The sequence below is a fragment of the Balearica regulorum genome, chromosome 10, assembly GCF_011004875.1.
Source record: "Balearica regulorum gibbericeps isolate bBalReg1 chromosome 10, bBalReg1.pri, whole genome shotgun sequence".
In the NCBI taxonomy this organism is placed as follows: Eukaryota; Metazoa; Chordata; class Aves; order Gruiformes; family Gruidae; genus Balearica; species Balearica regulorum.
Window position 1 is genome coordinate 8721549 of NC_046193.1, and position 27328 is coordinate 8748876.

At 36.7% G+C, this 27328-nt stretch overlaps 1 protein-coding gene across 2 annotated transcripts in view; it reads left to right on the forward strand.

Moving 5' to 3' along the window:
- CACNA1D (calcium voltage-gated channel subunit alpha1 D) overlaps positions 1-27328 on the forward strand; it is a 284291-nt gene that overhangs the window by 216595 nt on the left and 40368 nt on the right. For both annotated transcript variants that reach the window (XM_075761982.1, XM_075761983.1), the window contains 12 exons: positions 960-1089; positions 3917-3976; positions 8328-8434; positions 9560-9647; positions 10147-10254; positions 10425-10477; positions 10734-10880; positions 11584-11785; positions 12994-13152; positions 14417-14527; positions 20054-20137; positions 20467-20550. In XM_075761982.1, coding sequence (XP_075618097.1) covers positions 960-1089; positions 3917-3976; positions 8328-8434; positions 9560-9647; positions 10147-10254; positions 10425-10477; positions 10734-10880; positions 11584-11785; positions 12994-13152; positions 14417-14527; positions 20054-20137; positions 20467-20550 — 1333 coding nt within the window. The remainder of the gene's footprint in view (positions 1-959; positions 1090-3916; positions 3977-8327; positions 8435-9559; positions 9648-10146; positions 10255-10424; positions 10478-10733; positions 10881-11583; positions 11786-12993; positions 13153-14416; positions 14528-20053; positions 20138-20466; positions 20551-27328) is intronic.

The following is a 27328-nucleotide window of genomic DNA, read 5'->3' on the forward strand; positions in this document are numbered from 1 at the left end:
CACTGTTGAAGATAATAGCATTTTGTATATATAGTCTGTTAAGTCTGCACATCTGAAAAGTACCCTTTAATGTATATTAGCCATTTAGTACATTAGTCACTGAATATAAAAGCCGTGACACAGGACTTGAGCATCTTCTACATGAGATAGGATTCCTAATAACCCTAGGAACCTTTGTGGAGCGATACAGGTGAGGAAGGAGAATCATCATACTCAAATCACCTACTTAATAACAGGAGAACAAATTTTCCCCAAGAATCTTCTGATTCTTCGGCAGAATTTAGACAACTTCAGTCTTAGTTACGAACCTGATCCTGTCTTTTTGCCAACTTGATCCCAGACCTACTCTACCAAGGTGTTCAATGGCATTTGTAATAACCTCGGGCTCAGTGAATGTAAGCATATGTACAGTTCCACTTCATGTTATGTGGCTGAAACTTAGCTCTGTGATCTTCAACACCCACTTGTCCTGTAATTCTATAAGAAAATCTTTACAGGAGATTCTGATGTGAGTTGAGCCTCTAAGTAGCACAATGAAATCTGCAGCCTAAGCCACATCTCACTAGATGAGTATTTTTGACAACTTAATAAGAATCAAATCAAATCAAATTGGGGATCTGAAATGACTTATTATCTAGTGCTGATCCTTTTGACATTGGCGTTTGTGTGTGCACAGTGGTACAAACACTGGAACTGGTAGTGGCATTCATAACCCATTGAAAACCAATAGGAGCTCGGAAATACTGATTCCTTTGATGTGTGTCTTCACTACAGGTGGATTGGATTTTGAATTTATTTACATTTTTAGAAATCAGAGCAATAGTTTCAGCAATTGCACTTCTTTTAGCTGCTGCTGATTGTTCTGTCACTGTTGACAGAGTAATAGAAAACATGTTGTATATTAGCCATCTGCTGAATTCTATTTGCACACATGGTATGTTTTTGTATTTCTTCTTCAGAATTCGAGTGGGATGCCACAGACTCATCAATCACCACATCTTTACCAATCTCATCCTTGTGTTCATCATGCTGAGCAGTGTTTCCCTAGCAGCAGAAGATCCAATTCGCAGCCACTCTTTTCGAAATAATGTAAGCCCTTCATTTTTATGTCTGAAGATAAATATATCCTCACAGAATAACAATCCTTTGGAACTAGTGCCTGGTTTTTAATTTTCAAGTTAAGAAACTTCCCTTTTTCAAGTCATACATTTTTTCTTTCCTTTAAAAAACATAGCTCTTTAAAAATAAGTAACTGTATTGATGGAACATCGTAGGTATTAGAACCATTTATTATGTACATAATGTTTTTCCTTTTGCTATAAAAATATCGGAATAAAATATGCTCAAGCTGAGCATAATCTATGTAATTGTCATATTTTTTCATAATTTTCAGCTGATGTACCTGATACGCATTTCCTGAATCACTCTTAGGGCCTTTCAGTGTTTGACACGGATTTAAAAATGTCAGTTAGAATTATCAGTGTTTATAACATGTTGGGAATAGACTCTGACCTGTCCTCTCTTCTCCTTCATTGTCTCTATTATATGGTCTTGGGGAACTCAGAGTATCACTCTGTTAGTGTATGGATTCATAAGGATACTACCTCTTCTTTCAAAGAAGCTAGTGTGGCCGCAATAATGAGTTTGTGTACCACTACGTCGGACCCGAAGATCCTTGGATTCCTGATTGGCTATATCAGAAACTGAACACTTTTTTCTGAACTCACATGTAAGATGATGATCAGAGCATGTCCACCTCTTGCCTTGATTCAGAGCCAAATGCCATCTCAGCCTATATACAAATCTGAAAATTTGGAAGTGTTTCTGCATCCTTTTTTAGATATACTTGTAGAAACAAAATATTTGTAAGATTATTAATTTCAGAAATGTCTCTATTATTCAATAAAAATGTAGTTTGTGTGGTGAGTAAACATCCATGTTCTCCTAAAACAAATTCCTGAATATCCCCCATTTAAAGTTCTTAATATAGTAGACTTGCCTGTTACTCAAACGCACAATTATTAGACAGAGAAACAAAAATAAATCCACTCTCATGACTAATGTTTGCCTTACACTTGTTGCACTTGTATTAGTGGTGAGGCAAGCCTCTCACGTGAGTTGTGCATGCCTTAGATTAGGCGTGTGAAATAGCTGTGAGGTGATGCAACTGGTAATAGTCTGTGGGGGCTTTTGGGGTACTTTGACAGAAATTCCAGGTCTCTCCTGTTTTAGATATAAATTGATCTGTAGAGCTTGCCATGGAGTTAGAGAAACTTCCACCTCTTACAGGAAAGATGAGCCTGCTGGGTCAGTAGAGGTTGTTTCCCTCTAGTTCTTGCTAGTATAGATGCGGCCTCTGAAAGTCCTCTTTTGGCTGTTGAAATTCTCTGAACATTTTTTCAGTAACAGTAAAATCCGGAAAGCTAAAACTTTCTTCAAAGGTAAAAAGAGGTCAAAGCACAAAGATACTCTTCATGTTCTATTCAGTGGAGCTGTGTGCTTCCCATATCTATAAAACTGGACAAGTGCAATCTTATGAATAAATCACACTAATGGGTAAGGGAGCTGGTGGTGAATACTGAAATTGGTATTGTAGAAATGGTTTGAAGGGCTGATAATTGTTTTTGTAACTAGATGAGTACTAGGAAAATGTAACTGGGGAGTGGTGATAGCTGGAAGGATTATTCCTGTTTGGGACACAGTTAAAATGTGTGAATGATTTCCAGAAGGCATTGCCTTCTTGTGAATATTCACAAATGCACCAAACCTGAATATTTTTCTCGTTACTGCCTTCAATGATCACATTCCTTCAACCAGCCAGCTTGGCAAGGGAATGAAAGTTTACAAACTGGAATGCCTTAATATATTTTCTTTTAACTCTAGAATGAATTCCTGACGGATTAATCTTTCATGAATGGCTTTAATATTTGCCTATTTTTTCAGCCACAGCAAGGGACAGAAGGTTGTGTTCTTCAACTGAACATGGGGAAAAAATATTTCCTTTTATATGATCTAATAGGAATACTTTGTGTGTTGGCTCTTTATTTTATTTCTCCTTCCCATTTTATTAGTTGCTGAACTGCAGGCAACATGTTTCTGTGCACAACTGTTTGCGAATTGGATTGCTGGATCCTTGAAACTAAACTAGTACATACTGCAGTTCATGTCGATCACTAAATTAGGTGCAAGCGATATGGCCACCCTGAAAGGGTGAAATCTTGGTTCTACTACAATATATGGCAGTGTTCCTGTCGACAGCAGTGAGATCAATACCACATCCACAATCTTTTTAAAAGTTTGCATTTCACTATGCAACTGTTGTGGGTTCTTTTAAATTTCATACAAATAAATCACTGCTATATCTTCCAAGTTCAAGAAAAAAGAGCTGTAGTGCTGATTTTAAGTAATTAAGTTATTTGTTAATTTGCTTTGTAACACTCTAGCCCAGTCTATACAGGAACAATCTAATGTAGCAGAATGTCGAATGATATGCAGTCCAGAAGTATCCACTGAAGTTTTATTTTTTTGATGTGATACTTTGGTTAAAAAAAAAAAAAAAGACATTATTAATAAGTATTTATTCTTTGTGAATAAGTGGTTTTGTGTAAGATCCTGTATTTCTGCTAAAGACTGAAGAAAGTACCTGTGAAAGCTGATAGAAGAAAGTCAGAACTGAAAGAAAGTGTTGGTCCTGTTAAGTCTTTAGGGGTAAAATCTAGTATATAAGCAAAGTGGCATCTGATAAATTTTTTAGTAAATAAAAATGGTTGCGCAATAGCTGGAATTTTAAACTACTTTGTCTAAATTCCCCATCTACCTACTTAGATTAATTCAGGTGGTGTTGTGCATGTGGTCTAAATTGTAAACATTTATTAATAGATGGATTTCTTACTGTGGCACATATTATACCTTGCAGATACTTGGTTACTTTGACTATGCTTTCACAGCCATCTTTACTGTTGAAATCCTGTTAAAGGTAATGCATTGTTAATTGATCCTTGTTAGCTCAAAAGCAGTTTTAGCAATAATGTTTGTAACTTTTTGTTTACCTTCCAGATCCTAGGGTATGCAGATTATGTCTTCACTAGTATGTTTACATTTGAGATCATTTTGAAGGTAACAGGTTTTTAAAGGAAGTTTGTTTAAAAGGATTTTCCTTGTGTGTCACCTGCCAAGAAAAGGCACTTGAAGTGTTCTCCGCCTTTTCTCTAAGCGATCAAAGCTAAACTTTTTTTAAACCAGAGGATTTTTTTTATTTGACAGTTCCTCATAGTTTTGATTGGTTATTTTTTACCATTGGATGCATGAAGAAGCTAATTTTTTATCATTGCATCAATTTAATAATTCATTTTTTACCCTTTTTAAACTGACAGTTCTCAGAAAAGGGAAAAATAATTCACTGCGCATGAGCTTTTCCTTCTCCTTGCTCTGGCATTTCCAAAAGAGATAATCAGTCTTTTAAGGAGGGAGCATGTAATTTCTCATTTCTTTTGCTGAACTATATTCACAGAGCTGAAATAGTAGATAACTATTTTCTTGCAATAGGACTTGCAAGATATCTTGCATTTATCTATCTATATACTAAGATACTTTGCATTTATCTTGGGCATACATTTAAATATACAGAAAGGCATAAATATGCTTGCTTAAATGTATTACCCATGCATGAGTCAAAAATTGGCATTTTAATGTATAGTTTGTGTACTGATTATTAAGAATATCCATTGGGGTTACTCGGATTTTAGATGTATGAGGCTTACTCTGGCAAAGAAGCCATATAACTGAGGATTAGGTTCACATATAAGAAAATGCTGAACAAAGAAATCAAAATTTTTGGTGGGCATTTGCAAAATATTTTTTCAGAGATATATACAAGAAATATTTTTTCAGAGATATATACAAGATTCCTAAAAGTGTCATGCTATGCATATTCACCATGAGTGTTTGGTTGAGTAACCCTGATCTATACATTTAAAAATTTCTGGTACACTAAGAATCTGTACATAAACTTTGCATTTCCAGTTGAGGATTAAGCTTAACAAAATCTCTTCTCCCAGCTTTTGCTCATATTGCTGTGCATACTCTTCACAATGCGATTTGATTAATGCTAATTGATGCAATATTTGGGCTGTTTACAAGATAAGCTGTACTGTAAGTAGTAGACTATTTTTATGCTTGCAAATATTCTCCCAGACTTACATTTATCCCCTTATTTCTCATTTTCAGCAGTGAGGAGCTTGCTGTAGAATTGATTAATTGTATAGCATTTGTAGCAATCTAAAATAAATACCCAGTTTTTCACTGCTAGAGAAAGGCCAAACTAAAGGAAAGAATGAAGCACTGAAAAGATCTGCAGCATTAGATCAAACTAGTTCCCAACTCTGAATTTGAGAAGCCATACAACATTTTACCACCATTTCTGGGGCAGAAGAGGGTCGATAAACTTCCACATGCTCTGAGCAGCAGGTCATATAGCTCCTGCAGTTCCAGTTGTGTTTCTCTAGGAGACAGAGGAATTATAACACCTGGCACAAAGAGGCATAACTGGATGTGTTAAGAAAAGCAACATTCCTACTAACTGCAAATATTCTGATGCTGAGCAAGTGAAGAGCAGTCCAAGGAATGTAAGAAGCTCTAGAGCTTGGGCTGCTGAAATCTGGCGTTGTAAAATATTACAAAGAAACAAGAAGCCCCATTATAGCCAAAAATGTTGATGCTCCTGACTCCACTTTCTCCAGGAAGCTCTGCCTTGCAGTGCACTCCCGTGTATTTACACAGGAAAATAAATTGTATGATAAAAAATGTAATGGACAACCAGAACATGACACACGTACATATACAGTGCCTGCTTTACTAACATGTCTCAGACAATGGCTTTGCTTGCTTATGGCTGGAGTCCTCCATGTCTTCCGTGCTGGGTTTTGCGCTGTGCTTTCCACAGTATCCAAGTCATACAGGAGCTGCGTGTGTTCTGCAAGGAGTAAATTCAAGACTGGACCTGCAGTAACAATAGCATTCCTTAATTTCCAGGCAAAAAGTGCATGAAACCAAAATTAAGATAACCAGAGGCAATGTTATCAGCTGCAGCGAAGAAACTCGTAAATGTCAAAAAAACCAAGCACTTGAACAGAGTAATTCTCAGCATGTGGAGAGTCTCCCTGTGCTCTTAGTGACTGGTCTGCAGACATGAGGATTTCCATATTATGTGGTGTTGAGTATATGCATGAGGATATGAATAACAGAAAAGCTGCAACATCAGTTTAAAGCATTTAAGAATTCTCTTATGTAATCCCTACATGGTGTTGAAATCCAGCTTAACATCCTGTTTGCAGTACTTGGAAAACGTGAAACCGTCAGAGCAAAGGTCAGGTTAGGGACTTGTGCTTTTAACCTTGCCCCAGCTGTGCTCACACCATGAAACCAGTCCCCACTGGTGTGGAAGTACAGGCAGGAGGAAAGGAGCAGCACTGGTGGTGCCCCAGGCACCCGGCTCAGCACGTGTCCTGCAGCATCTGCTCCGCTGGAGGCTGTGTGACAGCGCTCGCCACCTCAGACCTGCTCCAGGCTTTGCTTTGGTCTTGATCCACGCAAAGGATAGAATGATTTGCTACAGAGAGTTTTAGTCAAATGCTTCTGCTGGGATTTGTAGTGATTGAAATACGAGTCTCCATATAAAGATGGGGAGATACATACTTCACCTGTCTTTTTAGGTCAATATATCTTTACTTTTTGTGGGAGTCTTTACATGAAACTTTGTGTGCTGCTAGCTGAGAACATGCTACAGTGCAAGTGAATATTTGTAGATAGATGGAGGTTTGATATTTGGGGTTATTTAGTGTTCAGCTCCCACTGATGTTAATGAGGTTAGCCATACTCTGTACAACTCTTAAGTGAAAAGAGCTAGGAATTTATTGGAAATTCTATGATATAGTGATATTATAATGTCATGGCATGGGTTAAAGCTTTAGGATTTTTATCCTTCTAGTTTTGAGGAATGTTTAATATTTTGATCATGACAAAAGAAAGTTTAACATGAGAATAAGGAGAGAAGGGCTTCCAAGGAAAATACATCTTTTGTAGATTGCATTCCTTGGGAGATACATAGCTTTCACTGGCTGATGGTTTTTCATGCAAAAGGTCCACACGTTTGTGCACACAACTAGTGACGCAGTAGACCAAGATGCCCATTGACAGCAGCTCTGTTCTACATTGTGGAACAGTCTTGAAAGATGTAATCGTCTGCTGCAAGAGGAAAGGAACTAAAATCTTTTTGCTCCATCTTGAGGAACAGAACAGAAAGTAATGGATTTAAAATGCACAGTCAATATCAGATGTTCTCTGGCTGGCATCGAGTTTTCTTGCCTGTAAAAAACAATGAGTAGCTGAGAGTACTTTAAGAGGACCTTAAGGCTGAAGAAATTAGAATCCATGTGCCTGAACTGACTACTAGGTATTTTTCAAATGTATCCTTATTTTAATTTCAAGTTTAGTTTGTGTTTCACTCTTAGCCCGTAACTATGGAAAAACCCGTTCAAAATTCTACTCAAGTGCAGATTCTGTGCTTCTAATTGCTTAACTGGATTCCTCTGTGCATTTTTTGACTGGTACTTACTCTCAGTTCCTAATGAAACCTGCAAATGATGCATGCAGGTTCCTTCATGAGATAACCCTTGTGTAATTCTTTCCTCTTAATGTAGGCACAGAGAGCAAAAAATGAAGAGTCCAACAGGGAGAGTAATGTTTGATGTTCCCCGCAGACCAGCAAAACTTGGGGACCCTTGTCAACACATAGTACAAAACAATCTGTGGGTTGTTCCAGGTTATTCCACTCATGATCTTACCATGTCTCCTGTCAGCCAAAGGCAAATAGCAGCGTAATGCTATTTGTGCTGGTTCTGTACCAGATTTGACTCATGTTTTTGCAATACATTTTCAGCTCCTTCAGTTCTCAAGACAATATGAATGGAGTCAGCATCTGGACCTTACAGTTTAGTTAGCGTGGAAATTTTATGATTCTTGTAATCATTTTTCTAACAAATACCCAATGAATTTAGTGTAATCAGCTCAGCCTAATCAATTCTTACACAAAATATAACATTTGTTGACATCAGAAACAACACATTTGCTGGTGTTGCTTGAGCAGAATTTTTATCATTTAAATGAAAGATTTAATGAACGTAGTGGGATTGTTTTATATTTCAATTGCTTTTAGAAAGTGAGGTAATACTGTATGCATTCACACTCTAGGCAAGTGTCTTGTAAACAGCCTAAATGTGAATTTGAATAAATTGAAATATAGACTAAATGTGTAACAATTCTATTTTTAGATGACAGCTTTTGGAGCGTTCCTTCATAAAGGGTCCTTCTGCAGGAATTATTTTAATTTGCTGGATTTGCTGGTTGTGGGTGTTTCTCTGGTATCATTTGGTATTCAGTAAGTACTATACTTATAATGCAAATGATTTATTTTTGCTTTGGGGTTTTACAACAAAATCGGTGTTTCAGCTGCTTTCGTTCCCCCGTTGTGTGTGGGTGCGCAGTGTCAGTATTCAGGGTTGGGACTGGCAAGAGGTAGTGCTTTATATGGAGAGTGTTGGAACTCATTACTAGTATGGGTTGGAAACAAATTACTACTTCCCGCTATTACCAAGAGAACAAGGAAGAGCACCATGACACTGTGTTGTATAGGACGTAATTCCTGGGGCTTCGGGAGGTTTATATACCCTCTCTTGTGCTATTGCCACATCTACAGTCTAGTTCTACGAGCTTGCTCTTTCAGCACTGACCTACTGGGATGTGTAACTTGACGATGTTTGCAGGGGAGAGAAGTTGTGCCTGAACCAGGACTGTAAGTGCTAGTGAAGAAATTCTTTTGCTTTGTTTGAATCAGGCTAAACATTATAAAAGAGTCTGAAGGTTCTTATTGATTCACTGAGCAGTCGTGCCTCACTGAAAGTCATCTCTGAAATCCTTAGTGACTTAGAAAAGAGCAAGGGCTGAGTGTCAGTCGACTGCTTCCCAGTTGGCATTCTGCTTGTACTGGAATACCTGTTACACCAGCTTTCAGTTTCACAGTATGTTCTTAAAAGGCTGGCTGCTGCTATTTCCTCAAAATGCGTTCCTAGCTACTTAAAGAGAAGGTGAGTCACTTGGGATCTTTTCATCTCCAGCTGGTTGGAAATTAAGGTATTCATTGATTTAGAGGACTTACACAGTGTCTTTGAAAGAGCTTGTCAACACTGCAAAATACCTTGGGGACTATTTTGCTCCTGACCAAACTTAACCGCATTACAGTGCCAGACAAGCTTCTGAGCTGTTAATTGCCAGGTTGCTCCAGAAATCAAAATAATTCTTAGGCTATTTGAGATTGATACTGTTTTCTAATATTAAGAAAGGATCACTAAAGAAATACTTTAAAAAATCTTGTGTGTGTATATATATATCTCTTGAGACTTTTTGAAATTTCATGTGTAAGGAAGTTGCAAGAACATTATTAGTAATAAAATCAGTTACCTTAAAAGTAACAGACTAACTAACTAACTTTTTTTCCCCCTCCCAGATCAAGTGCTATCTCAGTTGTGAAGATCCTCAGAGTTTTAAGAGTCTTGAGGCCTCTAAGAGCAATAAACAGAGCAAAAGGACTTAAGGTGTTTGTTTATATTTTTTAAGTTACATTTCTGTTGGCCTGATTCTTCAGTCCTGCCTCAGATTAAAAATTTTTGAGCAAGAAAAATTGCCCAGAGAAGTTCCCAGGGCAAGGACATAAACTGGTTCCTGATTCTTAAACATACCAGGTCAGGTTCTGCCCACCGTTTCAACAATTTATATGTGGAGGAGCACCAGTGCCACGGAGAGCAGATTTTGACCATAATACTTACTGTGAACCAATATGTCAGAGCAATATTTTAATTGGTTTTCCATAGTGCTTATGTAATTTTTAGTCAGGTGATGCTGATGGATCTAAGTCAACAGATTTATAGACAGATTTAGAAAACAAGTTTAATTGTGATAGTATAATACTGACAACACAAGAATAGTCATTTAAAATATAATTTGAGTTTGATAAAATAGACTTTTACTGTATGTATTCTGTGATACTAACTAACAAGTTGTTTTAAAAATCTTTTTTTCTTTCTTTCTTTCCAGCATGTTGTTCAATGTGTCTTTGTGGCTATTAGAACTATTGGTAATATCATGATTGTTACAACTCTGCTGCAGTTCATGTTTGCTTGTATTGGAGTGCAGCTGTTCAAGGTAAGTAAATGCTCTCAAAATTTACACTGCATCAAGAAAAGCAAAGCTGAGTTGAACTCTTGGTGGCTTGCTGCGGGAACTGGGTTGGTCCCGTTCTGAACCAATCATAGTATAATTGTGTTTATTTTGCATATTCTGCATTTTGTCATTGCTTTTTGTTTTATGCGTAGGGAAAATTCTACAGGTGCACTGACGAGGCAAAACAGAATCCTGAGGAATGCCGGTGAGAACATCCTTGATCTAAGAATGTGACACATGATATTCTGAACAACTTAAACTGTAGCAGATATGGGCAGGCATGTGTCAGGCCATTTAGGTTTGCGTAAATTGGAATTATCATCTTAAATCCAGCAGAAAACATAGCAAGGAACTAACACAAGCTTAGGGAGGGAGTGAAATAAATTGTTTTGAATAGAGCATTGAGTAATTTTGAGGCTAATTTAATATTTCACTAATGACAGTGTGTTTCTTTCCCACAGAGGGATATACATCGTTTATAAAGATGGAGATGTTGATAATCCCATGGTCAAAGAGAGGGTCTGGCAAAATAGTGATTTCAACTTTGATAATGTTCTGTCTGCTATGATGGCCCTTTTTACAGTATCCACTTTTGAAGGCTGGCCAGCGTGAGTGACTTCTCCGTGTTTTCACAGCATTGTTAAGATGGCTATGTTTTCCAGAACAGTTCACTCTCGTTTACCAGGCATTTTTGGGCAACAAAGCAGTCTTAAGTGATGGTATAAAAACTTGTTAATGGAGGAAGGAAAAAAAACCCCTACTATACTTCTGAATCTGTGCACTTGTCCTGTATTTCTTCATTCACCTCTATCTATAAAGGGCAAACTGGTTTTATATTGTTTGATTCGTAATCTTTCAGCTACTTTTGCTATAATGAGCTATTCCTTAGCTCTAATGGAAGTAATCCTTTTAGATGTTTATCCATCGAGGCCCTCTAAATAATAGTAATATGAAAATTTCAGGCCTTTGAGTAAAACTTTTACTAAAAAGTCAAGCAATAGTACGCTGCATAGGGAAACCCAGGAAGAGCAAACTACCACTCACTATTTCCCTGAATGAGAAAAGTCTGGAAAAAACCACCAAAAGAAAATATACAACCATCTGGTGATTACCTGGATTGTTTTGGAAAAAAGCATATAACATTGTGTGATATGATTCTTCTGTTTTCGATGTGCTTGTAAGCACTGTCAGTAACTAGAAAAAGATAACAGTAAACAGCAGACCATTTCTGAAACCTGTCTTCTGAGTCTGTGTATTTTACTCTCTTTTGTCATTTTAATGCTAATAAAAATAATTTTGTTTGTTTTTCAGGCTGCTGTACAAAGCCATTGATTCAAATGGCGAGAATGTAGGACCTGTGTACAACTATAGAGTGGAGATCTCCATTTTTTTCATCATCTATATCATCATTATTGCTTTCTTTATGATGAACATATTTGTTGGTTTTGTGATTGTTACATTCCAAGAACAGGGAGAACAAGAGTATAAGAACTGTGAGCTGGACAAAAATCAGGTTAAAATAAATAATGAACTCTATTGAAAGTATTCTTTATTATTTATGCATGAAGAGTTTCCTTTCTGCTTTGAGTCAGAAGAGGGCACCAAACACATAACTTATGTTCTAATTCCATTTTTTTACTGCTATCGACTGGTATTCAGGTCATTGTATGTTCCTCTTTCCGGAAGCCCAACATATCAGTCTTTTTGTTGTGAAAGGTGTTACATCAAGCTTGTTAGCTTCTTGGTGTCTCGTTTGTTGGTGTCACATTAAGAAGAATACAGCACTTGCCAGTTTATCCATAGGTAGAGGTAGCTTTTACAATAAGAACATGAAAACAAATTTTGTGTTCTGAATAGTCTGAAAGCATTCAAAATGTTCTACTTTTTTTTTTTTTCCTTTTTCACCCTATTTATTTAGAAATTCAGAGGGGATATTCAGATTCAATTTTTTTTTTTTTTTAAAGTGTCCCCTTTTAGTGTTTAATTCTTTGAGAAACTCATCAGTCACCAGTCATGATTTTTCAGGTACTCTTGTCCAACTGTAACACACTCCATTTAAACAAAGTTAAGCATGAAACTTTAGCCAGCACTCATTCTACATTTTGTGCCCTGTCAGTCAGCTTTTGTAAGCGTTCTTCAAAAGCCAGGTGGAAGGCCCAGCCTGCATGAAGATTCCAGGCACTAATAGAGCAGGAGATGAATCTGTGATGTTCTTAACATATGTGACATGATTTTGCTGGGCAGTTTAACTGAACTATTAGGAATAACACTTCCTCAGTATTTATTTTGCTGACTGTATGGTTTTATGCTATGCAGTTACATTGGTGGTTGAAAACTTAGTAAAGACAAGGCATGACTTATAAATTGATAGTCATGTTATTAATAGTCATGCTGTACACTGTACATATTCATAGGTGTAGTCTACGGTGTACTACTACATTGTATAAATGTGAAACACTTCGGAACTTCCTTGAGCATTATTTGATTCTTTGTATGTGGCTGAGTAGTGTATATGATTAGGTACACTTGTAAATAACCAAGTGAGGATTGGTAAGCTGCTTGATTACTTCATTAACACTTAGTAATAAAAAAATCCTACATCAAGTAGATAACTGCCTGTTTTTGAGACTTACATTTAACAATTTGCACTTATTAATTATATTATCAGTTGATTAACTGTTAAGTATGGTCTGACGATTTTTTATGTATTTGCTTTTACAGCGTCAGTGTGTAGAATATGCCTTGAAGGCACGTCCTCTTCGTAGATATATTCCAAAAAATCCTTACCAGTACAAATTCTGGTATGTGGTGAATTCTACTGGATTTGAATACATCATGTTTGTCCTCATCATGCTGAACACACTTTGCTTGGCTATGCAGGTAGGAAAACCAGAAGCTCTTTTGAAGCTGTTGGCATAAATTGCAGGGAAGGATATGGGCGATACAATGCCTTTAATTTATGGCAACTTGTATATTTTTATGAAGTAAAATTTCAAAAAAAGCACCTCTGATCGTAGTACTCCTCTGTGACATGTTCTAGTCTGTTCATCAGTACTCTGAAATAAATTGTTTGAAACAGCTTGATGTTGATAAAGGTCTTCCTAACCTAATCTAGCTCTTTGAGCTTTATTTTGTACCTGCAGTGTAATTTAATTTATACTGTATGTGTGTATTCCCAAGGTTATGAATCTGCAAGAAAATCTGAAAAGTCTAATTTTGTTAGCAAATATTTCTCTTAACCCCTCAGATTCTTTTATCTAATCTTTTATGCAGTGCCTTTAAGCACTACTTCACCTCTGTGTAGTTTCTGTACTTGTTGTGTGTTCGTTTTGTATGTGTACTACTCAATAGTTGGTTGGACTGGACTAAGGTCCATTCCAACCCAAACCATTCTGATATTTCTATCATCTGTGTCTATATCTTCTGAAGAAGTTTAAAAACTTAATATATGGAGCTACTTTAGTTTTTTGTGCTAATGCAAACGTCACACAAACACGTTTATGTATATTAGTTGTATATCTATATATACCTGTGTGTATTTTTGCATGTTTTGATTTTTTCTACATTATGCATACCGTTCTTAACCACCTACTTCTTATCTACTTTTCCAAGTTGTCTCTTTTCCCTGAGTACTTCAGATTTTGATGAGAAAAAGAATGGCTCAAATTCAGTTTACAAAACCATTCTACTTTTTTCAGTAAACCTGCATACAATGTATTCTCTTAAAAATATCTCTCCTACACAATATATGTTATCCTGTGACTAACTGCAGGCTTTCTAAGCAGGTGTGACACAAGCTTATGTAATTTTAAAACCTAGCATATAATACAGGAAATTGCTGTTGTCTAATACTCCTTTTCTGAGGGAACAGTTTCCCTCTCAAAACCATCTCTCTGGAGATTCCCTTAGGATGTAGAGGAATGACACTTTTGTTCCACTCGGTGCCTAAACCGAATAGATGTAAACAACTCCATTCTTGACCGGAGATATTCAGGTAGTCTTCTATCTATATAGGTGTGCATCATAAATACTACCAGAAAATATTTTACTGTGCTGCATTTTTGCCTGCTTTGTCTTAGGCTGCCTTACTTTCACAATATTTTAAAGCCTTTACTTTTAAAAGTATCGTATTTTTCATTCACAGCATTATGGACAGTCTAAGCTCTTTAATGATGCAATGGACATTATGAATATGGTTTTCACAGGAGTGTTCACTGTTGAAATGGTTTTGAAACTGATTGCATTCAAACCCAAGGTAAGTTTTAGATATGATTTAATTAGGTCATCACCACAGGAATTAAGTACAACGTAAGTTTCACACTAGTTATGTATTATTCAAAACCCAAAAAGAACCTATATTTCCCACATTTATCTGTTAGTGAAATTGTAATAGAAATGTTAATCTGATAATATGTGTATATGTAGCTCCAGGAAGTGAAATGCAGATATCAGGAAAAAATATTACAAGGTGGTTGATGAGATCTGGAATGTTTTGAGGTTATGAAAATGCCCGTTTGTAAATCAGATAAATCATTTTCTGTTACAAGCATTACCACTTCTCCTATGCATGGAGAATACATTCATACCTTTACACTAAATTAATCTCCAGTAAAGACCTGTATATTATATTTCCTATTCTAAAATGCAAAATTATTTCTTTGCTTCATAAAATATAGCTGAGTACTACAAACATACACATAACTAATTTGCATATTCAATAGCCTTTTTGGATTTTTATGTTTTCAGTTGTAGGTACATAGTATTTGGCAGAGGGCCCCACACTGAGTAGTTGATTCCTTGCCTTAAAGGGACACTGTCAAAACGAGTAATGCAGAACACATTTTCAAAAGCAGATATGCAAGAGAAACTGATAACTATGATAATTGAAAAAAAGAGACGAAAATCAGACTGTGACAGTTAATGCAGTCTTTTTGTTCAGTTCTCATACTGCATTTATGACAGTGCAAAAGTTAATTAAAAACTAAACTAAATTTTTTCAGTATAATGAAATCAATGTTTATTCTGGGTTTATATCTATGTAAATAAAGTGTGGTCACTGGCTATACATGGAATTTGAAAAAAAACAGACATGCCATTTGAAGTTTACTGATCTCACCATCTAAGGCTGGTATTTTTCATTTTCCATTGCTCTTCTTTTAAAGTAATCAGGATATCTGCATCTGTGATTGGCTATGAACTGTGCCCTTTCTGGGTGTTCAGTATCGAACTGGATGACCGTGGGCTGTGTGGGCAATCTTACTCTTGCTTTCAACAAGCTAGCTCTCGTACTTACAGCAACATAGTCATCGCTGCCCAGAGCTCAGCATGGAATAGATGTAAAACTACCTTCCAGCTTTTCAAAACTATTTATTCAGCTTGCATTTAGTCATGAGCTCGGCTGTGAAGCCTGAGCTACTTGATTTAAAACTAACTTATATTTACCTGCAAAATAAACAAATTATGCATCACTTGAGGTCTGGTGTTGAGATGTGAAGTGTGGAGTTCTGGGTGAATGCTTACCCACTCTCCCGTAGTCTCGCTCTGCACTGTCCAGTCCATTGTACATTTCTAATGAATTTGTTCGTATTTCTGTGTCACCTATCTTATTTAAATGCTAAGAATTTAACATTAAAAATAACACAATATGAGGCCCCAGAGGAGATAGCTCAGATACGTTGACCACAGTGTCATGAGTATGCTAATTGTGTTTCCTGACTTGTATTTCCTGTTCTATATCCTTGTTTCACACTGAAGTTTTGGAAGACTTTGCTGCATTTTATCATCTGCTCTTTGAAAGAAGATTGTGAATCCTTGTATGGTTCTCCATGCACTTGTGGCTCTAGTCAGAAATAGCAGCTAATGCAAAATATAGTGGTCCGATCATGAGTGTATAAATCACAGTGCTCCATTTGTATTATGGACTTCCTACTCATTATCAAATGCAATGTCTTAATACTGGTCTCTAAGACTTTGTACAGTTTGAGTTTAAACTCTGTTGCAGCATGCTTTCTTTCTGATTGGATGCTTTTACAGTGAGAGATCCCTTGATCTGAACCCTGAGAGTTTGAAGGGCAGACACTGTCAGTGAAAGGTTCTCATTTCCTGAATTTTGTTCCCCTGTAGATGCAGAACACCTTAAACTTGTTAATTAGCAGGACAAGGTTAAAAGGCCATGGTGTTAATCATACTTTTGGCAGAGCTTAATTATACTTTGAAGATTGTAACTTTTAAAATTGTCAGATACTCTAACGAAACACCTCTTGGCAACGTATATTACATAGTTCATTAATAATTGCAAATCAGCTCATAGTCTTAAGCAGAATGTGAATGTCTTTTAGTAATTTAAGTTTTTAACTTGATACGTGCTTAAAACAACAATGAATTGCTTTAACTCATATTAAGATTTAATAATAGTAGGAACAATCCGAAACCCAACTTAATGCTTTGCTGTAGCGTCCGTGAGGAAAGACTAATTCATTTCCTTTATGTTTGTGTCACTGGTGGGTTCCTTAGTCTAGTCGGGCAGAATGAACAGTTTTAATTATTAATTTTGTGCATTTAAAAAATTATTTCGAAGATGCTCAAAGCATCAAATAAAAACTCCATTGCTCTATAAAAATAAGAATTGATAAAAACATTTTAGTTTTTAAAAACATGTTAGTTTTTATCTCATCTGCTTGACAGTGTCCCCTTAATATGTTAACAAAAGTGCTGTGAAAACTGTGATCTCTTGGTTTCGCTGGTCATGGAGACTTAAGGCTATTGTAAATTATTGATACTCTTACAATGATATTGTATTGCTTAAAGCCAAGGTACTGCAGACGGCCTTCCAGCTCTGAAATATATAAAACTTGGATAAGTGATAGTTACTAAAGGTGATGCTGAGTGTCTGGCACACTTCTTGACGGGGAGATGGGAACACACAGTACTCTGCAGAATGAGGCCCTAAACTTTTCAAGAGACTTCTAAAAGGACTAAAATATTTGTGTGGTAGATCTATAGAAACATATTTTGGTGTTAATTCTCCATGCCTACATATTCCCCAAGATTTGTGATTTTTATCCTTCAGCATTTCTCAATGAACACATTTTACATAATGTAAGTTAAAAGAGCAGGCATTTTTTCTTCACATTGGCTAAAACCTGTTACCATGGTTTAGTACAGTACAAACCAAAATACAGCTATGAAATCTAAAATAATACATCGACACATACCATGTGTACAGCTTTGTGATAGCTAGCTGTTACTTAAACTTGTAATGATTTTCAATGTCGTTTTACATCAGATTTTTGTAAGAAAAAAGGAAAGATGGCTAGTAAGTGAATCGATCTTGGGTCATTGCAGTGGTGAAAACAACTTCTTTGCATGATGTTTATTTGCTGTGACTTGTCCATTCCTCCCTTTTCCAAAACCATCTTTATTTTCTCTTAGTTTTTTTGTTTATTTGTATGCTTTTGCTTTACATTTTACTTTGAACAATATTTGTCTATACTGATGGAAAAGGTTTCATAAAATAAATAAATGTGTAAAGTATTTTAGCTGTGTTGAATCAAAATGTGAATTTGTTATTTCAGTGCCTTATATTGTAGCATGTCTAGTAAAGTAACTTTTTCTATAGCTGAAATTAACCTTTATTTGGAGGACCTTTTTTGGTTCCCATTGTTGTAGAGGAAGATGGATAGCACACCTCAGGATTGTGCTGGTTATCTGTTTGCTGTTTGCCAAGAGTCTCTTATTTTATGTATATATCAAGAAATATACTTCTTTTAAATAAGAGAAATAAGGAATATGAATGATCAGGAAGAATATCGTGAGAGTAGCTCCCCTTCTTTAGTTGGCAGCTGCTAATCTCTTCAGGATTATAAATTTCAGTATTGTTGAGGTGCTTCAGCGTGATGGTCAGTAGAAACTTTGGGAACGGCTTGTTCTCGTGAAGCAGCACGAGTAAGGAAGGGAGCGGTAGGGAATTTTGCAGGAGCTCTCGGAAATGGATGCGTTTGTCCAGGAGGCCAAATCCATGAACACTGGCTTTTGCCCCAAGCCTGGAATTGGTCGTTAATCCCAAAGAAACAAAGCATGTGACACAAAGGGCTGTAGTGATAATCATACTCTGATCTATTTTCCCCTTCCTTAAATGAGGGAATGATTATAGCAATTTGTGTTTTAAAAGAGCTGAGAGAGGAGCATTAGAAACATAGTGAGATTTTCCTGACCCTGCTCAGTGCTTGCTCTCCTAGAATACGCGGTAGAGCTGTTGTCTTCTGCAGCAGTTTCGTAGTCTCCAAGAGCATATTTCCACATGCAGTTAGCTTTGGTTTTGAAATAGTAATGCACTTGAGTGTAACCTTTTAAGCTGTGAAGTTACTAGAAATTCTAACAGCTTAAAATCTTGAGAAAAATATTGTCCAGTTCTAAAATTTGTAGCTGATTTTGCTTTTCTGTGCTAACACCACATGTAACAACTTAAACTACTCAGCTAAAATATTATCTTATAGTAAACAGTGTAATAATAAGTGTACTAGACATAAGGTTAGATTTGCACACTTGCCATTTTAAACTTTTTGCTAAATTTATTTTTTAGAGCTTCAGTAGTGGCTGACAAGTTAGTATTTTAAAATTAATTACCAGGAAAGAAGAATGTACGTGTACAAAATATGCATTTCAGCCTTTGTCATGTAACACACGTTCTTTAGTCACGGTTGGCTGATAAATTAATATATCTGAATGAGAAAAAGGGCAACTTCAGTATTTTTGCAGTTCTGATTTTCTGTAATAACTAGGCAAGATCCATATATTGCAGAAAACCTACATCTCTTGTCTCTGTAGAATTGCCTTCAACAGAGTAATACACCTTGATTTGTTCCCAGTGACAGATTGATCCTGGAACCTACTTCAAGGTTTCTTCTGAAATATCTTTTTGCTCAAACATGCGGTTTTGATGCCAGTAGACAGCTAATTGCATGATAACACTTTATAACCATTTGCAGCAGTGTGCCAGTAATGTACACATGGGGAATATATTTAAAGCCATAAAATGTCAGAAGGGTGACTAAGCAATTTATGAAAATGAATTTTTGGACGCTGGACTGGCTGCATTAAAAGCATTAAGAAATTGTTCTAGTTGCTGCGGTTCCTAGCACTGACGTCACTGGTTACAGAATCAGGCCCGGACTGCAAATGCAGCTTGAGTTCCTATATTAAACCTAGTTTATGAACAGGAGATTAGGTCAGTTCTCTAACATTTATGCGCAGTTCCACATTAATAATTGTGCATGATTAACCGGTGATGAGCTTTGACCCTTTGAATATGTTTACCAGTCACTTAGGGCTATCGTAAAGTCATTAATGTGAAGGAGATTTCAATTGGCTTGGTCTTGTAGAAATATTATTAAAGGGATTTTGTCGTGCTTGTTAGGGTACGTATGTTAGAATTTTTCAGCCTTGCTAGAAGTCCAAACCCAGTTTTGGATGATGGCTTGCTTGCCAACATTGTGCTTATACGACGGTGTATTATGCATGTGTACTGCGTGTGTGCGCGCGTGTGTGTGTCTGTGTGTGTGTCTGTACATGTATATATAAAGTATATATATATACACACACACATGCACATATATGTTGCTTTTCCTTCAGTAGGCAATATTGTTTGGTTTGTTTTGTTTTCTCATTAGACCACAGGTTTTGTTTAACTAATTTCTGTTTATGCAAAACTAAACAGAAGTATGCAAATATTTGACATTTCATGTGTAATCACAAACGTTTGCACCCTGCCTGCTCTGTTCAGGGCTATTTTAGTGATGCCTGGAATACGTTTGACTCCCTCATCGTTATTGGCAGCATAGTAGACGTCGTTCTCAGTGAAGCTGATGTGAGTATACCCCAGCTTACTTTCCCCAGTCCCTACTTCTCTTTCTCTGTCTCCCCACTATTTCCATCATCTGGACAAGTCACAGATTTTGATCTGATGTTTCTAAAGTTTGAGTACAGACCAGTCATAGGTCAATTATGTTGATATGGGAAATAAATAGCCTTTTTTTTCTGCCAATTTTTTTTAGCTATGAAAGGGAAAGATTAGATTGTATAGTGGTACATCAGAGAAGCCTAGAGTGTTTCTGTGTTATAACACTGTCCTTTTCTTCTCTTTTTCTGTTTGTGTTTTTCTCTTGCTCTCTTTCTGCTGAATGCTTGTCCTAACAGCACTATTTCACTGATGCATGGAACACTTTTGATGCCTTAATTGTTGTTGGTAGCGTCGTTGATATTGCTATAACAGAAGTTAATGTAAGTAGCAACTGTTCATGCACTAAAAAGTAATTGCTGTCATCAAGAAATACAGAAAATGTAAATTTTATCCCCCAAAATCCTTTTAGAAAAGTATATTTTATCCTGGAATCAAAGACCAAAACATTGATACAGATGTTATAAATCTATATACACATATAGTTGCATATGCACACAGCATAGTGAGACAATGAGAATTATATTTTTCTATATATGTACAGAATATATTTAAAACAGTTTATGTATAAAAAAGGAATTAACCCTCTGTTACTGTTTTACTTGAAGCCCAGTGATTTTTGTAGGTAGCTTGACCAAGATAATTCGAGATTCTATAAGTTGTTTCAGTGGCTCAGTTTAACAAATAATGATTTTTTATTTTTTTTTCTCTGTGGGAGGTTGGGTTTTTATGGCGATGTTAGCATTCATGTCTCATGAAGTAGCAGAAGAAGGGTACTTAGAGAAAGTAAGGCTTTCCATGCTGTGGAAAATAGAATGTTGGGGTTTTTTTCTATTCCTTTTGCTTTTCCTATCCTCCAGTAAATGCTTTGAAATTTGAATTACGCTTAAAGTACTTGGAAAACTTCATGTTTTCACCAAAATGTTGACTGATGGCCATTACACGTATAGGTGTTTGGACAACAGAAAGATCCCTGTCCAAGAAAAAAATAGGGAAATACTGATTTTTGCCTGTTTTCTATCTGACTTGCTGGTTTTAACACGGAAAGCTGTATCACAAAAGTGACAAATGAAAGATAACAAATACATACCAGTTCTGTAGTAGATAGGCAAGTGCTTCCCATACTTGCATGTTTCTTTGCTTAACTAGTCAGAACAAAGCTTCAGAGGAAGGTGCCTCTTCCCTCTAATGCTTCTTGAGACCTCAAAAAGGGAGGCTGGAGAAGGTGAGACCTGGATCCAACCAGCCACTGAAAATGCTGAGGGAGCACACAGGCTGGGTGGGTGAGGTTAGCGTCTCCTACCTGCTGAAGATCTTACCGGTTTATCAGTCTGAGAACTAAGTTATCCAGAAATACCCGTGATGCAGGAGATCCCCCACATTCACATGTTTTCCCTGTATCAAAGAACAGATTAATCAGAGAAAGCTGTAGACATAAATAGTTACTTGGTATTCTTGGAAGACAGCTTGTGTGGTTTTCTGCAGCAGTCACAGTTTATGAGCTGGCTAATAACATTCCTTTTCTCTTAAATTTGTTTTAGTAAGCTACTTGCTAGACATCTTTTTTTGCCTCAGTGGATTTTAGTACTTACCCAAATGGTTTCTTTTCAGTGGGGATATTTAATATACATCATTTTTTAAAATACTTCTAAATTTGAATAAATATTCTTCAGTGGTGAATATTTAAGTTGCTATATCTCTATCATATTTTGGGGAAGCAAATCCATCCCATTGCTATCATTGCCATTTAATTGAAACAGTTTTTCAGAGAAAACATATTTTAAATTTATTTTCCAAGTGGTTTATGTCAGGAAGCCAATTCTCCAGTCAGTAGCAGAAACAATACCCTTAATACTCCATTTAGACAGTACCTGGATTTTGGAACTGTGAATACCATGATAATAAAGTTGCTCAGGAACATGGAATAGAAACTGTATTTGAAAACAATGTGATCTGTTCCAGGCATTCCAGGATGGGGGGGGATGCATCATTCTCGAGTGAGATCTGTCTAGAATACAGTTTCTGGCTTTCAGTGCGTGGTTCAGATCAGCAGACCACCTACTAGGAGCTTGGATTTGTCAGGCTGGTCTTGATTGAGGCCATGGTTTGATGAGGATTTCTTTTGGCGTCTCCGTGAGTGTAAGCAGCCTTTGCCCACAGGCCTTCTTACCCCTGTGGCTGTGAGAGCTGTGCTTCCACAAGAGTTTGAGGACTTCACAGGTGGCTGGATGAGGTGTTGAGCACGAAGTATTGGCACAAGTGTGGGCCATGGTAGGGCAGAAATGAGAGGATAAGGCTGCTGCCAAAGGAAATACTTCTTACCCTGTGCCTACACGGGTCTCCCTTCAGAGCATATTAGCGTTGGCACAGACATTGTCAATTAGAGGCAGTAGCTGCTGTTGAGAAACAGTGATGTACGTAGGTTTTAATTGTCTTTGGTTCTAGACTATTTGGTAAGCATAGTAATACCTGTTATAAATACATTTCAAGCAAATATAGAAAACAAATGTATTCTTTTATCTTTTTTTTTTAAGATGGCTGAATATCTTAAGCATACACAGAATCTATTAGCCCTCATTAAAGACTTCAGATTTCTTTGTAAAGCTGCAAATTCTACATTGCCATCTCAAAGAGTAACATAATCAAGGACCTTAGCCTGACCCTTAGATTTCAGACTGATTTTGCTCAGCTCTCAGCGGGCGATGGATCTTTCTCTCTGTGAACTGAAGGAACCTGAGCTGACAGCATCAGAATTGCATTGTCCCATGGAGACATTTCTCAAAATATAATTACAGTTCATGGAGCAGATTTTAAAAAGCTACTTCTAATTTTTTACTGGGGGGGTGGGTTGTTTGGTTTTGGTTTTTTGGTTCCCCCCCCGCCCCGAAAAGTTTGGACTTAGACTTTCAGCTCCAAGTATTTACAGTTTACCCACTATTTTCATTCGTAGTAGTTCTGGTGTAGATGAGCATAATATCTGAGGAGCATAAAAAGACCAATCATTTAGAATAGCTTTCCCTAATAACCGCAAAATGTACTTGATTGTGAAGAGAGTGAAAAATAGCTCAAATGTGCTTCTGTGACTGTAGAAGATGGTTAATTTGACAGCATTACTTGCAACTGCTCACTGCTGAGCTTTCAGCTGTGAAGAACACTGTCGTTTCAGGACTTCACACAGTTGTCTTGAAGATATTCTGGAGATCAGGTAGTGATCTTTGGGGAAAAGTATGCACCACAGTCAGCAACTACCCCTGTCATTTCTTAGTTTTTCATGCTATACTCACTAGAGGAAAAAGGCTCATCTTGGATGTCTTCTAGTACTGCACAGCAGACTGTGTGTCTACTAAATATTGTCTGTTTCTGGTCTGTTCCACTTTTTTGTGCTTTGTTTGTGCAAGTCATTAATGTATTACAGTTTCAATATATTTCTGGGCTTGATTTCCCATTTTCAACATGAAACAGTGAATCCTGCAGAGTGTCCAGGGAAATTTTAGATTTGTATTACTTTCATTGTTTTGATTCTACTTCTGCTTCATTAGTTTTGTGTAAATTTCTGTAATCTAAATTCAGTATTTTGGAATCTTTTTCTTAATATTTTTTTGGCCTTCTGAGTTGTGCCATTCCACCTGTACTTTTTATCTAACCTGACAGTGATCCTGGGAAATCTACAGCTCTGCTGAGATGCTAACAGGGCTTTGTTTTCAATGGGATTTCAAGCGTGATTGAAATGGCACTTGTGAAAATTCCCGCTATAGAAACTTCTTAAACTGAGGAAGCTCAGCCTTGTTTCAGGGGTGATCTGAAACAGTGGAAATTGCTAACACTAATGGAACATCAGATCTTGCTGCAGTTCTAACTGCACAAGTACAGCCATCTTAATTCACCAATATAAAAAAAGAGTTGAAAGAACGTGAATACCCAAAAAATTGTACTCAAGATGAACTAAACATTCTTACAGGGTTGCATATAGAATTGCCTCATGCTGTGGAAACAACTCAGCATCATTCTGTTAGTCTAGCTGGGTACATTTAGACTAATTCCAAAGGCCAGCAAGTTCTTCTAGTATATAATGTGTTTGTATCTGACCTATTTTTTTCAAGAGAGTGAGTTGGACTTTCTAGTTACATATCACCTTGATTTCAGTATTAAATTCTGGAAATTGAATGTCATCTTTTTATTTTGCTGTTCTTTTTCTTGTTTTTTTTTTTTTTTTTTTTAATGCTTTACAATAATGTATATGGTGTCCTGAGGCTGATTCTTCTGATCCAGTAACTTCCCATTCACATATAATCCAGGAAATTGCCTTGGTTTGAATATTTTTGGTGCCTGTGGAAATCAGCGTTTAATGTGTTAAGTAATTTACAGGACTGCTCAGCATCCTCGAGGGACTGGGTCAGTGACCAACTTCAGAAATGAACCACCTCAGAGCAACATATATTTGGGCAATACACTGTTTTCTATGATTGTTTTTTTTAATTTACTCTGTCATTTAATATCCCTTCCTTTAATCAGTACCCCTTTTATGAACCTAATTGGTTTTCATGTTCATTTTATTTTTAGAAATTTTTAGAGGCAAGTATATATAAGTAAATATATATATATGGTATAGCAGTAAAAAAATTAAAAACACTACTAAAACCTATTTAATTACTTTTGGGTTTTGTGACCTTTGGTTTTCAAAAAGTTTCACGTGACACACAAGATCTCGTGTGGTCATAAAAATGGTTCCTTTTCAGTTAAAAAAAAGCAGAGTAGTGATTGTGAGACACAAGATATGGTCAGTCCATTCTGGGAGATGGACATCTATAACTTAAGACAATGAGAGATAAATAAATTGGAAATAAATTCTGAATAAACGAGTAAGTTCTTAAATGGAACTAGCAGACAAGTTTCAAACTGGCCTGACTGTATATAAATTATCTTATGTGTCAGCTCAGAAACCATTTGAATGACCAGCACTGGATGACTTAGAGGCATGATCACATTGTTACAGTAGTAGTTACAAAGGTTTTAATTAACTTTTTTTTTTAAAGTTTCTTTTACCATTCATGTGCTGCCAAAATGTCGAGAAAAGAACGGAAAGTTTACTTTCCTCCTTTTGTGCAAATGTTTAATGCAGTCCCTATGGGACTAATTTTGTGCTTGAAGTTAAGTAAAATTCAAGTTCTTTGCTGAAACAGGGCTTAAAGGAACAGCATTGAAATCTTCCTCCAGAGCCCCTCGAGAAAAACCTCTTGAATCACCACTGTAAACACATGAGGCTTATTCCATGCTTGCACTACCGTAACAACGAACAGTGCTTAGCAGCAGTGTCATACATGAAAAAAGCCTCTCTCAAAACCAGAACTGGATATGCTGCCGTTTGGCGAGAAGGAGCACCGGCAGTACCATTTCGGCACTATGCAGCGCCTCAGGTTGACTTGCAGCAGTGGGATGCTCCTTTCGTTTGCTGGACTGCCCGCGGAGCGTGTGCTGGGAGGGCTGGTGCTTATTTTGATATAGTGGCCCCCTCACCTGGTGGCTGGTGGGACAGCTGGTCTTGCTTGGGCGGAGGAGTGGATTAAAAGCCTCCTACCTACCTCCTGTAAGGGATTCTCAGTTCCGATTTCGAACAAATGCACTGCAATTTGGTTTAAATCCTGCTTTATGCATCAGTATCATATGTTAGAACTTGTGTTTTGTTGCTACTAATTGATATTTTTGAATACTGTTAACACATTTTGTAGACTTCTGCAAATGTGTTTCTTTAGGCCTAAGGATAGGTCAGAAAAATACATTCTCATATGGCTTTGCTTTTGTTAGTATGAAGTCTTTTTGCAATGTGAAATCTGTACTATGTTGCAATATTTAATTTGGAAATAGAAGTAAATTTCTGAGCTACTTTCATGAAAGTGTTAATACTAATTATTTACTTTATTGCACAACTGAATATTTATTAGTTATCATAATAATACACCATGCCATCAACATATTAGTTATGAACTTAAGAGTTTTAAATACATCTTTTACAAGGGAAAAGTTACTTTTTTTTTTTTTAATCTACTTTACGGTTCTTCACATTGATTCAAAACTTTTACTAAATTATGTATATGGGCATTTGGTTCATGTTGAACAGGGAATACAGAGAGAACCGATAAGACTATGAAGAAAATTACTTGCTTAGCACATTTGAATTCCAGTAATTATTCCCTGAACAAATCGTACATGTATATACATACATGCATGCAGACACATGCACGCTACACATTTCTGAAGATATTTTGGCAACCTGAATGCTTTCCTGTATATTGTCATTGTCATCATATGTATTTGTCGTTCAGATGTTTCCTTCTGTATTTGTAATCGTGGTTATATCATCATTATGTGTTCATTTGTTTTGGCATTCTCTCGTACCCTTTGGCACAGTCTGTAAAAAAGAAGTGTTTGGCCAACACCGTATACTAATATCCACTGATTTTCACCACGTTTATTGTTTCTTAAACACAGAGCTACAGTTTGCTTCCAATGCATGATGCAATCTGTTTCACACTTCACAGTTTTGACATTGAAGCTTTTTTCTGTTAGGATGTTTATTTCGGACTTTTCTTGCAATATGGTGTAACGAGGAGTTACTGTTTAGGAAATGTGCTAAATTTTTCATAAGCAGCAGTAAATATTTGACCGAAATTGCTAGCAGGTTGCAAACTTTTTAACCGGCGAGTCAGAAACTTAAGTTGATCATTGGTTAATCTTTTCAGAGGATTGGGATTGTTTTGGGGGAAAAAAGCTGCTGTGATGAACTTTGATTAAGAGAAAAATTGTATGTTACTGCCCATTAGAAGTGTTTAAGAATTGGTTAAAATTACATAGTTATGAAGTGCTTTGCTGAACTAGGCTCTCAGTGTAGCTGGCACGTGGCTGACAGAAAAGGTGGAATGATTAAGCCCGTCTCTGTCCTCGTGTACCTGATTGCAGCGCATCTGTTAGCCAAGCAGCAAAAGCAGGCGCCCATTTATTCTAGTCGTGCCCATTACCGGGCTTCTAGCAGTGACCCCAGAAGCACTCCTGTCCTCTTAGGAGCCACAGAGCCCCACGGGGGCAAAACAATCGTGACCACGACCA